The sequence below is a fragment of the Mytilus trossulus genome, chromosome 3, assembly GCF_036588685.1.
Source record: "Mytilus trossulus isolate FHL-02 chromosome 3, PNRI_Mtr1.1.1.hap1, whole genome shotgun sequence".
Lineage (NCBI taxonomy): Eukaryota > Metazoa > Mollusca > Bivalvia > Mytilida > Mytilidae > Mytilus > Mytilus trossulus.
The window spans coordinates 92,922,890-92,939,323 of record NC_086375.1 but is presented as its reverse complement, the minus strand read 5'-3'; the positions used below and the strand labels follow the sequence as shown (position 1 = coordinate 92,939,323).

At 32.5% G+C, this 16,434-nt stretch overlaps 1 protein-coding gene across 2 annotated transcripts; it reads right to left on the bottom strand.

Moving 5' to 3' along the window:
• Nucleotides 1-918: 918 nt before the first annotated feature.
• Nucleotides 919-16,022, bottom strand: LOC134712875 (S-formylglutathione hydrolase-like). 2 transcript variants are annotated; one of them, XM_063574860.1, is made up of 10 exons: nucleotides 15,929-16,022; nucleotides 13,103-13,184; nucleotides 11,812-11,900; nucleotides 9,605-9,703; nucleotides 7,390-7,514; nucleotides 7,100-7,164; nucleotides 4,903-5,056; nucleotides 4,338-4,403; nucleotides 2,996-3,097; nucleotides 919-1,558 (listed from the first exon to the last, which is right to left on the bottom strand). In XM_063574860.1, the coding sequence occupies exons 2-10, from the start codon at nucleotides 13,168-13,170 to the stop codon at nucleotides 1,481-1,483; spliced, it is 846 nt and encodes a 281-aa protein (XP_063430930.1). In that variant the 5' UTR covers nucleotides 13,171-13,184; nucleotides 15,929-16,022; the 3' UTR covers nucleotides 919-1,480. The 2 variants fall into 2 exon arrangements, with proteins under 2 accessions (XP_063430930.1, XP_063430929.1); XM_063574859.1 differs by lacking the exon at nucleotides 15,929-16,022 and adding an exon at nucleotides 13,759-13,810.
• Between the last annotated feature and the right edge of the window lie 412 nt (nucleotides 16,023-16,434).

Genomic DNA, 16,434 nt, shown 5'->3' with positions numbered 1-16,434 from the left:
TTGATGTACAAGCAGTGTATGGTTTGACTAATTGAATCATAGAAACCCCTGTGTTTGATGTACCAGCAGTGTATGGTTTGACTAATTGAATCATAGGGACCCCTGTGTTTGATGTACCAGCAGTGTATGGTTTGACTAATTGAATCATAGGGACCCCTGTGTTTGATGTACCAGCAGTGTATGGTTTGACTAATTGAATCATAGAGACCCCTGTGTTTGATGTACCAGCAGTGTATGGTTTGACTAATTGAATTATAGGGACACCTGTGTTTGATGAACCAGCAGTGTATGGTTGGACTAATTGAATCATAGAGACCCCTGTGTTTGATGTACCAGCAGTGTATGGTTTGACTAATTGAATCATAGGGACCCCTGTGTTTGATGTACCAGCAGTGTATGGTTTGACTAATTGAATCATATGGACCCCTGTGTTTGATGTACCAGCAGTGTATGGTTTGACTAATTGAATCATATGGACCCCTGTGTTTGATGTAAAAGCAGTGTATGGTTTGACTAATTGAATCATAGGGACCCCTGTGTTTAATGTACCAGCAGTGTATGGTTTGACTCATTGAATCATAGGGACCCCTGTGTTTGGTGTACCAGCAGTGTAAGGTTTGACTCATTGAATCATAGGGACCCCTGTGTTTGGTGTACCAGCATTGTATGATTTGACTAATTGAATCATAGGGACCCCTGTGTTTGATGTACCAGCAGTGTAAGGTTAAACTAGTTTATCATAAGGACCATCAAATTTGATGTACCAGACATCTATGGGACATTATATGGCAAGTGAGTACTTTGAGCTGGTTATTCATATGGCCCTCGGCTGTTGTCTGCTCTTTGGTTGGGTTGTTGTCTTTGACACATTCCCCATTTATGTTCTCAATTTTATTGTTTAAATAAAACTAATACAAATCAAAAGAATGGTTATTTATTATCATATAATTACTTTTATTCTGGATTATATATTAGGTTATTTTATCAATATGACAAAGGAATCAGTAGAAACAGCAAGCCAGTGCAAAACATATTGGATTATTACTAAAGTTCAATATCAACATAATAGTGAAATTCCTAATGCTGATCACTAACTCGAACAAGCTATTATTCAGTTTTAACAACCCAGACAGATAAGAATTGCATTCACTTCATGGTAAATGACTTTATTTGTACCCAGTCATTGACTGTTAATATCAGCATGATGCACTGCAATACAAAATGTTTAATACAATCAATGTCAACAAAGATTACAGAGTATACATGATTTATCTCCAAACTCCTATCAAATTATCAAATTATCAGATAAAATCATAACTACTAAGGACACAAGTCTATGAATCTATTTTACTTTAGTATAAAATGTTTTTTTCTAGCTGAATTTTTTTTATCATTATAATCAACCTAATCATTCATATGATTGTCTGAATCACTGTTTGAAAACTACAATCATCTAAGTCAATCACAATCTGTGTGTAGTTCACTTCAGGAATTTGGCATGGTGATTGACGTGATCCTCTATAAATGTGGCCATGAAGTAATAACTGTGGTCATATCCCTGTAAAATAAACAATTAAAATATCAATATAATACAAGGAAACATTCTCATCATTAAAACTTCTTTTAACTCTTTCTATATGTGACTTTTCCAGAGTTAAATGTTTTTGAGAGTATTTTGATAAAACAAAATAATTAAAGTGCTGTTTTTAAGAAAATACCGTCTATTTGATAAAAAAATAATTGATAAATGCCTGTATCTGATTAAAAAATGTTTTGAGGTATATACATTTTTTAGATCACAACTAACCATAATATAAAATGTACATGCAAATCAAACTTCTAGTTGTAAGGAAAATTCAACCCCCCCCCCCCCATGATTAGGTCATGTCAGTACCTCCAATCCCTCCAGCACAATCACTTTTGGAACAGCCCTAGAAAAGTCATAATATATCTCTAATCTAATGCATCAAAGATATATAACTTCAAATTTGTATAAAATGTTTCTAATGTTAGATTAGTTCAAATAATTATGACGTCTTGAAAGGCTATAATATTTTTTTCTTTGACGCCTAACATGGACATCAAATCAAAAATTTAAAATAGCCTTCCAAGACGTAATAATTATTTGGACTAACGTCAGATATGAAGATATGACACATTTTCCATTTCCAAGTTTTAAACTAGCCAAAAAACATGGTAATAAATCAAAGCTGAACAGATCGATAACTATAGAAGTTCCCTTGTGAATGTGCTGTAGGTCACTAGTCTATAATTTGATACTACACTTCATTAGGCCTAAATAACTATATTGTTTGTTTCCCCAATCCTAACCCAGCCAAGCCAGGTGTCAGTAGGTAGGTATGAAAATAATTTTATTTTTCCAAAAAGCTGGAACAATATCAGTCGATCTGTCAAGCCTAATATTCAGAAATGAATAAAATAATATTTGGCCCAAGACCACAATTAATAATCCCGCATTTCGTTGTCCATGAATATAGTTCCCTTTGATTATAGTGTATTTTTTCTTTATTTTTTTCTTTCCCTTTCTCATACATTTCTTAGTTTTTCTGGGGTGGAAATAAAAGAAGATAGATGAAATAAACTTTTGAAAGTTTTATTTTAACTGATTTTGATATGGAAAGAGTGATTAGGCCAGGTGCAAAAAGGTGATATTTACTGTTTTTGGAACCTCTCTTGACTTGTCCATAGGGGTACGGATGTGTATAGGCTAAATTTGTAATCTGCTGAATGTTGGGATATATTTTTGGACTAGAACTGTACGTAAAACACACAAAAAATTTGACAAAAAGATTCGGTGCATTTAAAAAAAAAAAAAAAACGTTATAAAGAACTAATTGAGAATTCAATTGTGGTCTGTGGCCATTTGACTTCGTTTTAACAATAAAATGTTGTGAGGCGGTCCATTTTGCAGGGTCGCTAGTGATTGGGGAAACAAACAATGATTTATTTTTGGTCTAAGATAACACACACTTACCTCCTGCATCCTGAGGGTGACTTGTGTTTTACTTTCTGTACATGCTGCCACAAAGTTATCAGGTAGTAATTGTCCTGGGGCTAAAAAATTGTCTGCTTTACCCTGCAACCAAAATAAAACAACCTGATAGAAACAATCTTTGTGCTAAAAAAATATCTTCTTAACCCTATAAATAAAATATCAATACAATCTCATCATAGAAATTATCCTGGAACTAAAATGTTTTCTACTTTATCCTGCAATGATATAGTAAGTTGCATAAGTCATAGTTATCAGCCCTTTGGACCTTAAAAGTTTATCAGCTTAACCTTGCAATTATTATTATACAATGATAAAGCCAAAACTGTTTGGTTGTTAGAAAATATTGAAATAAGGGACAAATTTCAATGATGTAACTACCATAAGACAAAAAACAAAGAAAACAAAGAAAAACACAAATATATTGATTGATTGTTTTTATATGATCATGAACAAGAAAATTACATGTTCTTTTCGTTTGAGTATTTTTAGATTTTTGCTAACAGTAGAATTGTCATGAAATAGAAGTTTCTTTAGAATTAAAGTTCCAAAAGGAAAAATATTTTGAAATAATATTTCCACAGGAATAAATATTACAGGATATGTACCTAACGGAATAAATGTTATAGAATATTTGTTCCAACAGGAATAGATATTATGACAATGTTTATATCAAAGTTTCCATTGGAACTTCTGTTAGGGGGAACAAATATACGTTGACAGATGGACAATATTTCAGAATACTTTGGCACTTGCTTATAGATATGAATAAAAGACTTCTACTGAACTAAACTGTATTCCTCTGCTGAGGTGACTAGCCTTTGCTTTTGTCTAGCATACTTTTGAAAAAGCAAAGGCACAGTAAATTCTAATCTTAAATTCTTATCTTTGACTGGCCATGTCTTTACCAAGAATGGGCTGCACTGCAACACTGATGGTAGCCAATAAATACACTGTTACATATCTAAACTAAATTGTAACAAACTTTTGTAATATTTCATTTTTTTTTTTTAACTCTTTGGTCTTTTCTAGTAGAAAAGAATTTGTCAACATTCACAGGCGCGGATCCAGAGGGGGGGGGGGGAGGGTCTGGGGATTGGAACCCCCCTTTTTATTTTGGACGATCACTGCATTTGAATACGGAACATGTAATTGGAACCCCCCTTTGTCCTGGGTTAGGAACCCCCCTTTTTAAAATGGCTGGATCCGCCCTGATTCAAAGTAATTCATAATACTATGCCATTTCTTTACTTAAAATTTTGCTTCATTAACTGTTCAGAACAGATTTTTAACATTAAGCGTTATAACAGTTGTATAATCTTACCTGATCAATTAATATATCTAATGGTGGGCCATTGTACTTCTTAACTAGACAGGTAGCATCATATTCCTGTGAAAAAAATATATTATCAAATTATCTAACAGGTAAATGGTGGTTAAATCTTTTAGCACATGTAAAAATACACAAAAAAAAGAGAGTAGGTAAAAATGGATATTGATATTCAGCTGCTAAATATTTAGAAAATTTCCCATTTGATGTGTACTATATTGTAATGTAGAAGGGGAGATAAGTTAAAATCACCACCCCTATAAATCATTGAAATGTAAACTATTTACTCTTGATGATGCTACAAAACACAAACTTTTATTCAATGATTTTTGTCAAGCCTTTGACTTTAGTCGAAAAAGCGAGACTAAGCAATCCTACATTCCGTCATCGTCTGTGTTGTCGTCAGCAGCGTCCACAAATATTCACTATGTGGTTTAAAGTTAAGAACCTGCAATTAACAGCAAAGGTAGGCGAGACACTGGGTTCTGCGGAACTCTTACAAATTTTTAATAGATGATTACAACTGCTCTTATATGACTGTTTAACCTCTAAAACTGACCTTCCATGCTTCTTTATCCTCTCCAAGGTAACCAGTAAAGGCCTTGACACCCCATGGGCAGTTCATTGGGTTACAAATTGGAGCAAAAGCACTAACAGATTTATACTGGCCAGGATTTTTCAGGGCACAAATTAAGGCACCATGTCCACCCATACTGCAATATTCAAGTTAGTTGATAATAATTCTATGTTTAAAGTAAATGTTAGATATATCATTTCTGTGTCAATAGTAAACTAAATTAACTTTTAATTCTATTTATGACCTTCTTCTTTCCATTTGTAAACAAAGCTATGTTCTAATTCCAATAAAACATTTATACAAAAATAAGTCCGCTATTTTTATCGTTTGAATTGTTTTTCATTGTCTTATTGGGGCCTTTCATAGCTGACTGTGCTGTATGGGCTTTGTTCATTGTTGAAGGCCGTGCAGTGACCTACAGTTGTTAATGTCTGTGTCATTTTGGTTTTTAGTGGATAGTTGTCTCATTGGCAATCATACCACATCTTTTTTTTTATATTGATGTCACAATTGAAATTGCAACGTCAACTCTGTAGATCGAAAACAGACATGTGTGTTGGTGCTGCTTGCTAAGCATGCTAGGAAATTAAATAAAATCATTCTAAAAGTAACTTTACATATGTCTTGACAATTTTTATTGTGAAACAGTGATTTTCATGGACATTTTAGTTTAATCTTATCAAAAAAAGCTGCCTATTGAATGTGTACTAAAGGTTTGCTTGGAAGTGCAAAATTTCTAAATTTTCCTATTAGAATAGAAATAATTTTATCATGACATGCTCTATGTTCATTTTAACATGGGTAGATATAGGAAGATGTGGTGTGAGTGGCAATGAGACAACTCTCCATCCAAATAACAATTTTAAAAAAGTAAACCATTTTAGGTAAATGTACAGCCGTCAACACGGAGCCTTGGCTCAAATTGAACAACAAGCTTTAAAGGGCTCCAAAATTACCAGTGTAAAACCATTCAAACGGGAAAACCAATTGTAGCCATTATATTTGTCAACAATTCATGCCTCAAAAGAGCAAAGCTTGAAATCATTATTTCTTAATTGAATAAAAGGAGAAATGTGTTTATCACTTATACAGGTCTAGGATACATTTTACAGAAACAAATCATAAACAGTTTAGTATACACATTTTTGCTTTACCCTAAGGGAACATTAAATGTTTTTCAAATGGCAGCTTTTCAAAGAAGGAAGTTGATCTAACTAAACAAATAAATGTTGTAATATGCAAATTTTTAAGTTTGTTTCTATTGCGGAAGACATGTATATTATGCAGGGATAAAATGAATGGTTAATTAATAAAAAAAAAACAAGAGGCTGTCACAACGACAGCAAACCGGATTTATGAACATTTATTTGCGTCATGGCAATATCACAAGAACCATTACTGATGCTTAGTGAAAGTAAAAATCGTCAAATCAAATTTGACCTCCATTTTGTCATCAGTATCAACATATTAAAATTTGAAAAGCTTAGATTGAATGGTTCATGAGTAAATGCAACCAAGTGAATGGAAACGCCATGGATCTTTTAAGAACCATAACTCCTGAACAGTAAAAGTCAAAATCGTCATTATTGAACTTGACCTCTATTTTGTCATCAGTAACAACATATTAAAATTTGAAAAGCTTTGATTTAACAGTTCATGCGTAAATGCACGGACACGACTGGAAACACCATTTTAGGATCTTTCAAGAACCATAACTCCTGAACGGTAAAAGTCAAAATCGTCATTATTGAACTTGACCTCCATTTTGTCTCCAGTAACAGCATATTAAAATTTGGGAAGCTTTGGTAAAACAGTTCATGTGTAAATGCACGGACACGACTGGAAATTTTATTTTTCAATCTTTCAAGAACCATAACGCCATTATTGAACTTGACCTTCATTTAGTTTCAGTAACAACATATTAAAATTTTAAAAGCTTTGGTTGAACGGTTCATGAGTTAATGTACGGACAACATTTGATTGCCGCCCGCCCGCCGAGCATCCCCAAATCAATAACCGACATTTTTGTCATAAAAATCCGGTTAAAAAGTATAGATTAACTTTTAATGGCAATTCTAAATTTAAGTTCATCATTTCATTAAAAAATACATAGATGAAGTAATCTAGAAAACAGTATCTATAATTCAGCTAAATAATGTATAATAAATATCCTATTTACCTATGTCCAGAAATTGATTGTTTTCCAACATCAACAGGAAAATTACTGTTTATTAAAGCTGGTAGCTGAAACAAAAACAAATTATCCAGGTAAATGCTTGGAAGTGATCAATGAATTAATTTTCACATCTGATTAACATCACAAATATGTAAGCATAGACATTTTCACTAAAATAAGATTTGAATCTCCAACATTAAGATTTAAACGTGTTTTGATTGATGTATGCCAAACAAAAGAAATTGTTATTATATATTTATTATAGTTTTTAAATGACCTGATGTAGTGATTACCTCCTGTGTAACGTAAGCATACATCCTATAGTTTGTTTTCCATGGATCCTGTGTGGCGTTGACATAGAACCCTGCCCCTGATCCAAAGTCATAACTGTCATCTTCTCCAGCGATATTACAGCCACCTGGAAGAAAAACAAAGATCAATGTAAGGAAACTGATTATAAATTATACAAAAGACTTATAAACTTAAAAATGTATCTCAGTTACCTGCTGATATAATAAATGGTTGGTATGTTAAGCCATTTTCAGAACTATGTCTACACATACATTACATACAAATTTTGCGCTTTGGTCTTTTTATTAGAAACTAATTTTGATGTTTGCTTGAGGCAAAAAGAAAAGAAAAAAATTGTGCATCCAGTTTAATCAAACCAAACGTTTCCCCCTATTGCATGTGGGTTAATAAAAATATAATTGTGTTGGTTTTTTTTTTGTAGGTTTTGAATTTCTGACATTTTATGCCTAAAATTCTGCTAGAACTAGACGCCATAATGACAAATCTACATGTTTATTGATATAGGAGGTAAACTGTGACAGCCATAAATATGTAATCTGTATGTCTGATCTAGATCATAACGGAATAAACAATTTAAGTAAAGTTAAGTATGGGTCTCATTTGTAAATTGTAATGTACCAATAATGTTTATAACTTATGTGGACTGGTATCTGGTGCTACAACTATTATACCATGTTTGGCAGCATACTTCTGGGCACCAGTAACAATAATGTTTATAACTTACGTGGACTGGTATCTGGTGCTACAACTATTATACCATGTTTAGCAGCATACTTCTGGGCACCAGTAACAATAATGTTTATAACTTACGTGGACTGGTATCTGATGCTACAACTATTATACCATGTTTAGCAGCATACTTCTGGGCACCAGTAACAATAATGTTTAAAACTTACGTGGGCTGGTATCTGGTGCTACAACTATTATACCATGTTTGGCAGCAAACTTCTGGGCACCAGTAACAATAATGTTTAAAACTTACGTGGGCTGGTATCTGGTGCTACAACTATTATACCATGTTTAGCAGCATACTTCTGGGCACCAGTAACAATAATGTTTAAAACTTACGTGGGCTGGTATCTGGTGCTACAACTATTATACCATGTTTGGCAGCATACTTCTGGGCACCAGTAACAATAATGTTTATAACTTACGCGGACTGGTATCTGGTGCTACAACTATTATACCATGTTTGGCAGCATACTTCTGGGCACCAGTAACAATAATGTTTATAACTTACGTGGACTGGTATCTGGTGCTACAACTATTATACCATGTTTGGCAGCATACTTCTGGGCACCAGTAACAATAATATTTATAACTTACGTGGACTGGTATCTGGTGCTACAACTATTATACCATGTTTGGCAGCATACTTCTGGACACCAGTAACAATAATGTTTATAACTTACGTGGACTGGTATCTGGTGCTACAACTATTATACCATGTTTGGCAGCATACTTCTGGACACCAGTAACAATAATGTTTATAACTTACGTGGACTGGTATCTGGTGCTACAACTATTATACCATGTTTGGCAGCATACTTCTGGACACCAGTAACAATAATGTTTATAACTTACGTGGACTGGTATCTGGTGCTACAACTATTATACCATGTTTAGCAGCATACTTCTGGACACCAGTAACAATAATGTTTATAACTTACGTGGACTGGTATCTGGTGCTACAACTATTATACCATGTTTGGCAGCATACTTCTGGGCACCAGTAACAATAATGTTTATAACTTACGTGGACTGGTGTCTGGTGCTACAACTATTACTTCTGGGCACCAGTAACAATAATGTTTATAACTTACGTGGGCTGGTATCTGGTGCTACAACTATTACTTCTGGGCACCAGTAACAATAATGTTTATAACTTACGTGGACTGGTGTCTGGTGCTACAACTATTACTTCTGGGCACCAGTAACAATAATGTTTATAACTTACGTGGACTGGTATCTGATGCTACAACTATTATACCATGTTTGGCAGCATACTTCTGGGCACCAGTAACAATAATGTTTATAACTTACGTGGACTGGTATCTGGTGCTACAACTATTACTTCTGGGCACCAGTAACAATAATGTTTAAAACTTACGTGGGCTGGTATCTGGTGCTACAACTATTATACCATGTTTGGCAGCATACTTCTGGGCACCAGTAACAATAATGTTTATAACTTACGTGGACTGGTGTCTGGTGCTACAACTATTATACCATGTTTGGCAGCATACTTCTGGGCACCAGCTTTAGTTACAAAGTTTTGGTCAGTACATGTTAATCCTAAAAAACAAATCATCTAAATAAAACGATCTGCTTCATCTTATTCTAATTTCTGTAATATTCAATCAATTTTTATACTTTATTGACCAATTGACTTTTTTTTCTTCAGAAAATGATATTACAATGCAATCTTTTTTTTTTTTTAAAGATAACTTAGTTTTTTGTTCATTTTTTGTACATATAATATGTGAAGACAACTCGTTAAGTTTAAAACGAAAACTTCTATGCGATCACAATTTTTAGAAAAAGTAAACAAAACAGGCCCGTAGCCAGGAATTTCCAAAGGGGAGTTCGTTTGACTCACAAACTCGACTTTAACAGTCACAATTAGAACAGAACATCGACTTTAACAGTGCTTATTTGTTTTCAAGGGTTTCAAGGGTCCGAACCCCCCCTGGCTATGGGTATGAATTAGGCCATTAATTTTCTCATTTGACAAATGTTTGAATTGTGTTACACTGTCATTTCGACGCCTTTTATAGCTGACTATGTGCTATGGGCTTTGCCATACAGTAACCTATAGTTGTTAATTTCTGTGAAATTTGGTCTCTTGTCATGCTTGTGGAGTTGTTACATTGGCAATCATAACACATCTTTTTTTATAATTCATGAATACATGTAAATCAAATTATCTTTTGTTTTTGAGTAAATAAGAAATGTGTCCAAGTACATTGATATTTGTAATAGTTAAAATAGAGACTGAACAGTCAGGGGACTTACTTAAATGAGTGATTTTTCAAATCACTGATTTAAGTAACATTATTTCCCAATTTAATTAAAATTAAATCTCTCACTTGCTCATTTTTTAATGCTTGGTCGCTGCGTGGGAGCGACTAAGCATTAAAAAATGAGCGAGTGAGAGATTCAATTTTAATCAGATTGAATATTTCCACTATGGTTGGAAGTTAGAGTTGTCTTTCTTTAATAATCACCTATTTAATTAGTACAAATTAATCACTAGAAAAAGTGATTTAATTTTATTGTAGCTTTAAATATAGAATACTAATGATCCAGGGACTAATACAGTTTCTAAAATTATCAAAACCAACATCTGCGTTGATAGGATTACCAGGTCATTGCAGGTGATGACCTTGTACTGAATCTAGGATAATGTCAGACATAAAATTCACTTGTTTAAGTATGATACCTCAATTTCCTTCCCAAAAATCACTTTTTTAAGTATCATTTTTAATAACCCCTACTAATTTCAACACCCCCAAACAGTGATTTTTTTTATTGCGAACAGTAGAATTTTATTACATTATCTGAAAGATGAAACCTTGAACTTCACAGAAAAATCTGTTAAAAAAGTATCAGTTCGTTATGTAAAGCCATTATTATAGCATTTTTTTCAACTATAATATAATTTGAAGTTAAAGGATAGCATCAAAGGCATAAACATTGCTACTTACACAGCTACTTTTTCATAGGCACTATTTCTGTACTAAAAATATGTAGTACTGGAAATCTACTTTTAATATTCAGTTCTATTGTGTTACTTTAAAATTATAGTAATATTTAGGTACCTGTATTTAACAGTACTTGATTTGTACTTGAAATTTAGGTACTACAGATGTTTGGTTACTTCCGTTACATTTTAAGCATTTTGAAAGTTTTTCTATTTCAAATCCCTTAAAGATATGATTTTCAAACATGGAATATTGTATTATTTCTGTACCAAAATATTTAGTACAAATCAAGTACTGTAAAATACAAATACTTAAATATTACAATAATTTTAAAGTGAAGAAATAGTACTATAGTATTAAAAGTAGATTTCCAGTACTACATATTTTTAGTACAGAAATAGTGCCTATGAAAAAGTAGCTTTGTAATAAAAGCAAAAGGTCATTTTTTTCAATTTTTCTAATACAAAGATATTATTTAAACCTATGTGTTTAAAATTTTGGTAAAATTACAAAATCACAATTTGTGACAAAACTTTGAATTTGATACTTAAATAAGTGATTTAAAATTCACTTATTTAAGTAAGTCCCCTGACTGCTGAATGAAACAGCAAATATGATAAAAAAAAAAAAAAAATATGAACAAATCCACAAAACACTTCATAGAAAATTAAAGATTTAGTGACTAGATATGTATATTACCTGATAACCAATACAGTACAGGACATTTCTTTGAGTCAGATTGAGGTGGTAAATATATCCCAAACTTCATGGTACATTTGCATTCTGTACTAAAGACATTCAACAAATAATAATAAATATTAATAAAATGAAAAATTACCAATGGCTTGACTTTGATATTACTGACAGATCATTTCCTTTCTCAGCAGAGTTGAGTTGCTTTGAAAAATTATCGCTAGAAACTAAAGGAGCAAGTAAACAACATCTTCATAGGTAAAATTGGGATAAACAGATTATCATTGGTCATCACAAACTCGATTGCTTTTTCATACTTTCCATGTACCATCTCAAGCGAGAAAATCAATCTCGTTAAGTTGACCTACAATAATCTATCAATACATTAAACTTTGATAGAAGGTTTATAAATATCTGGTAAATATTTAATAATAGACATGCTAGAGAAGGCTTACAATACAATTTTCTAATTTTCTATAGAATTTAAGGCATAAAGAACATATAAATAACTGATTGTCATGATTGTATATTTGCTTCTTCAATCAAATAAAAATAATGTAGACCCCTGATAGTTGACAAAGGTTTCTCCAAAATAAATAAAACATGCATCAAATACGGTATATGGGTAAAAGGCAAATCTACATACTAGACACAACAACTATGCAAATCTCATTGGCCTCCCACCTATACTTTTGGAGTTTACAAAAATTGTGACCACAAATTAAAGGAAAACCGACAGACAAACACTGACAAAAAATTGAAAGCTATAGAGCTTCATTGATGCAGGGCCCTAATTACATTCTAAATTCAACAACAAAAGTTACAATTAAAATCTTTACAAAACTAAGGTGATCTCCCTTTGTTCAGAATCCAGCAATACATTTGTATTTTGAATGCATACAAACTTAAGTCCCAAGTAATGAGCCTGCAATTTAATCATTAGTTCATGTCTGTCATTTTTTTTTTTTTTGTAAATTGTTTTATTATATACTATGTCGTTACTTTTCTCAATTGAATTGGTTCATATTCCACTTGTTGCCTTTTAATAAAGATGACACTATTGAATTGGGGTTTTCTCATTGTTGAAGGCTGCAGAGCTGCCTATAATTGCTAACATCTACTTCATTTAAAAAATTTGGTTAATAGTTGTCTCATTAACATTTACATGTGTATACCACTTCCCCTTATCTTTTATATAAAGACAAATATAGACAGGTATTCAGAAAAAAAAAAAATTGTTCCTATTGACATGATTGATACTGTATCAGGTTCTCGAAAGAAAGAAACTCATAATTACCTCTCATGACTAAAGACTTTCTGCAAGCCATCAAACATTCTGTTACTAGATACCTCTGTCACAGCCATTTTGTTCTTTAAATCTAAAAGAAAGAAGAAAAAACACACCATAAAAAAAAATAACTAGTCTGGAAATTTTCTAATTATATCCTATAATTCTCAGAACATTTAAATTTCAAGAACAAAATCATAAAGGAACGTTTATTATCTATTCTAAAGATTCATATTAAACAAGATGTTGATCAGGTTAACAAAGTGTTCTCTTATTACATACATTACCATGTATTTTTATGAATTAAGTTGATTAATGATAAATAAGAAAACCATTGAAAACTGGCAGTTAAATCTGATCAAGAACACCAGGCTTATAATTTTGTTTCAGAATTTGAGTCAGCATCTACTTTTACATCATGTACATGCTACAGCAGAGAAAAGATTGGTCATTCAGTTTTCTCCTTTTTCTAGGCTTCTCCTTTTTTTTCTATTGATATTTATACCAATTATTTAAAGTTGAGAATGAAAAAAGAGAATGTGTCAAAGAGACAACAACCTTACCAAAGAAGACAACAGCTGAAAGCCACCAATGGGTCTTCGATAAAGCAAGAAACTCCCGCACCCGGAGGCATACTTCAGATGTTGTTTACTCTTTTTACTTACATTTAGTGGTAAAAGATTGTAAACAGTATTTTATCATCATTGATTTATCTTCAGAGTTCTTATTTTTATCATATTGCAATGGCCGGCACGCTTGATACTGCAACATATTAATTTCAAAATAATACCATTATACCACCGCAAAAAAATTTGTGGTACAAGTAGTATAAAAAACTTTATATCTAAAAATTATGTACTGCATGTTCAGTATCTTCTCTTTACTTAATTAAAGTATGCTAAATATGGGACTATTATACTTAAATTCAATATCTATATCAATCAATCAAAAATATATATTTTGGACAGGCACTAATGTTTTGGAAAATCTATCCTTTAAATTTACCTTAAATTGAACCAGGAATTTAACACAAGCATGACAAGGTATTTAACTCGCTTTTTTTTTTTAAATGTCACTCAGTTGCAAAATTCTGTTAAATTTTCGTTGTCAACCCCACTTAAACTTGTTATGCAGTGAATCTAAATTAATTTATCTACATTCACACAATGTAGTATAACAAGCCTATCTTTGTTGTTGGAATCATTCATAGCAGGCCTACCCAAGTATGTCAACTGTAATTATTTCGTCTACCTGAACCATGTAGTCCTATAACATATGACTTCACATTCTTATATAATTTTTATCGTTTTTATACTGATATTTTCATTTTATTTTATATTTTGGAATGTGGGTGGCATAATAAAAGTCCAAATAATTATGACGTCTGGCAAAGCTATTTTTTTTTCTTTTTCTGGGACCCCTAATGCCTAAAGCGTGGGTCTGATTGGGGTCTAAGCATGAAGCGAGATTGCTGATTTTTTGTAAGCGTGACACGAGAAAGTCAAATTATTGTGTCGTGAAAACAGGTAATGAGGTATAGCATGTATAGAGGGACCCGATAGAAGACAAAAAATGAGAATTGATTACGTACATAGTGCAAGCAGGATACGGTAATCTGACAAAATAGTCAGCAGGATATGGGATTGGAACCCCCCAATGAGATTCTTTAAGGCGTCCTAGAAAAAAATTAAAATAGCCTTGCCAGACATCATAATTTTTTGGACTAGCACATTGATCATTGATATTAATTTTTTTTTACCAGAACAGTAAAATAGAAATAGTAAATAATCATAATGCCCCGAGGTCATAGGTTATACATGAAGGGCCTACTGCAAATTCTAACATGACGTCCTTCAAACGCTTTGAGTACACACCCGTGGTAAAATATGAATATATTGCCAGTGCTGTTTCGATTGTACTCCCACGTCATATGCTTTTTTATGAATGAGATACCCGACGTTATAGAACAATGACGTTAGAATGTAAGCATTTTACGTACGGGAAAATACACGCTTGTGAATCTGAAAATCATCACAAGGAAACATACACAAATGATGCTAAAATGTGGCAACAGCCCTTTATTGTACATCATATAAGACATATAAATAAATTATCATTCAAATTCATCCAAAACTATCTAAATACATTATTTTAAATAGTTTAAGCATGTAACTAATGCAGTTTGCTCCGTTCTTTTACGCTAGTTTATTAGTGCGTTTATTTATGGGAACGACAAATATTTGCCTACACCTAGAGCGCTTCAATTCAAAAGAATTGCCATATGTGTCCTATCAGAATCGAAATAATTAATGGGGGCTTGAATATATCTAGATTTTACCACAGGTTGTCCCTTAATGCCGATATTTTACCCCTCGCTATTGCTCAGGGGTAAAATATTTGTCATAAAGGGCCAACCCGTGGTAAAATCACAATATATTCAAGCCCCCATGAATTATTTCTTAAATATAATATAGATAAATTTAGAAGAATATATATGTCAGAACAGTATAGAATGTCCTAGTCCAAATAATTATGACGTCTGGCAAGGCTATTTTTTTTTTTCTGGGACGCCTTCCTTCCCAGAAAAAAAATTAAAATAGCCTTGCCAAACGTCATAATTATCATTTGGACTAAGAATGTCCCTGGTCAAAAGATAAAAACAAGGCCAATAATTTAGGACCTGTATAATCTTTTGACGTCTAGAAAGACTATTTGATGTGACACCTGAGGCATCAAACCTGACTATTAAAACTTATAAAATGAAATGCATCGATGCCCTGTACTTTTTAGTATTTTATTGTCATGTTATAATAATAAATTGTGAAAAATACTAGCCTGCCTAGTAAATGGTAAGAATCTCTGCCGGTGTTGAAATCACGTGGATTACATTGAAATCGAGGCTACTTTCACTTTCGTTTTGAAGCAGCGGATCACATATATTGTTGTTTAGGGGTTCGTATGGATCGTATACCCGGCAATTGTAACAAGCCCCTGTGAGCGGATCCAGACGAAAACATCCGACATAAGCATAAAACTTGCACTGTTTTTTAAATAAAATGGCATAACTTACATGATTTTCTGTATAAAATTGTTCGACACCTTCAAACTACTTCAAACAAAGGATCTATGAAAATGAACAGAAATGTTATCTAGTGGTATGCTATATACTGGCTTACTGAGCTATTAATACATTAAAAGGACTTCAATATAGCATAAAGTTATGTGGTAATTTTTTTTACAATTTGCAAATCCATAATGATTATTGATTTTTATTCAGATGATAAATTAAATTGGTTTATATATTGTGTAAAAATTGTAGAATCTATTTTTGACTGTTTCTT

Excerpts from the sequence above, each read along its gene's own strand:
- LOC134712875 (XM_063574859.1), bottom strand. The coding sequence starts at position 13,798 with ATGATGATAAAATACTGTTTACAATCTTTTACCACTAAAT. Across the intron at positions 11,901-13,102 it reads AAAGTCTTTAGTCATGAGAG|TACAGAATGCAAATGTACCA; the intron begins GTAATTATGAGT and ends GAATGTCTTTAG. Across the intron at positions 3,098-4,337 it reads TAGATATATTAATTGATCAG|GGTAAAGCAGACAATTTTTT; the intron begins GTAAGATTATAC and ends TTTTGGTTGCAG.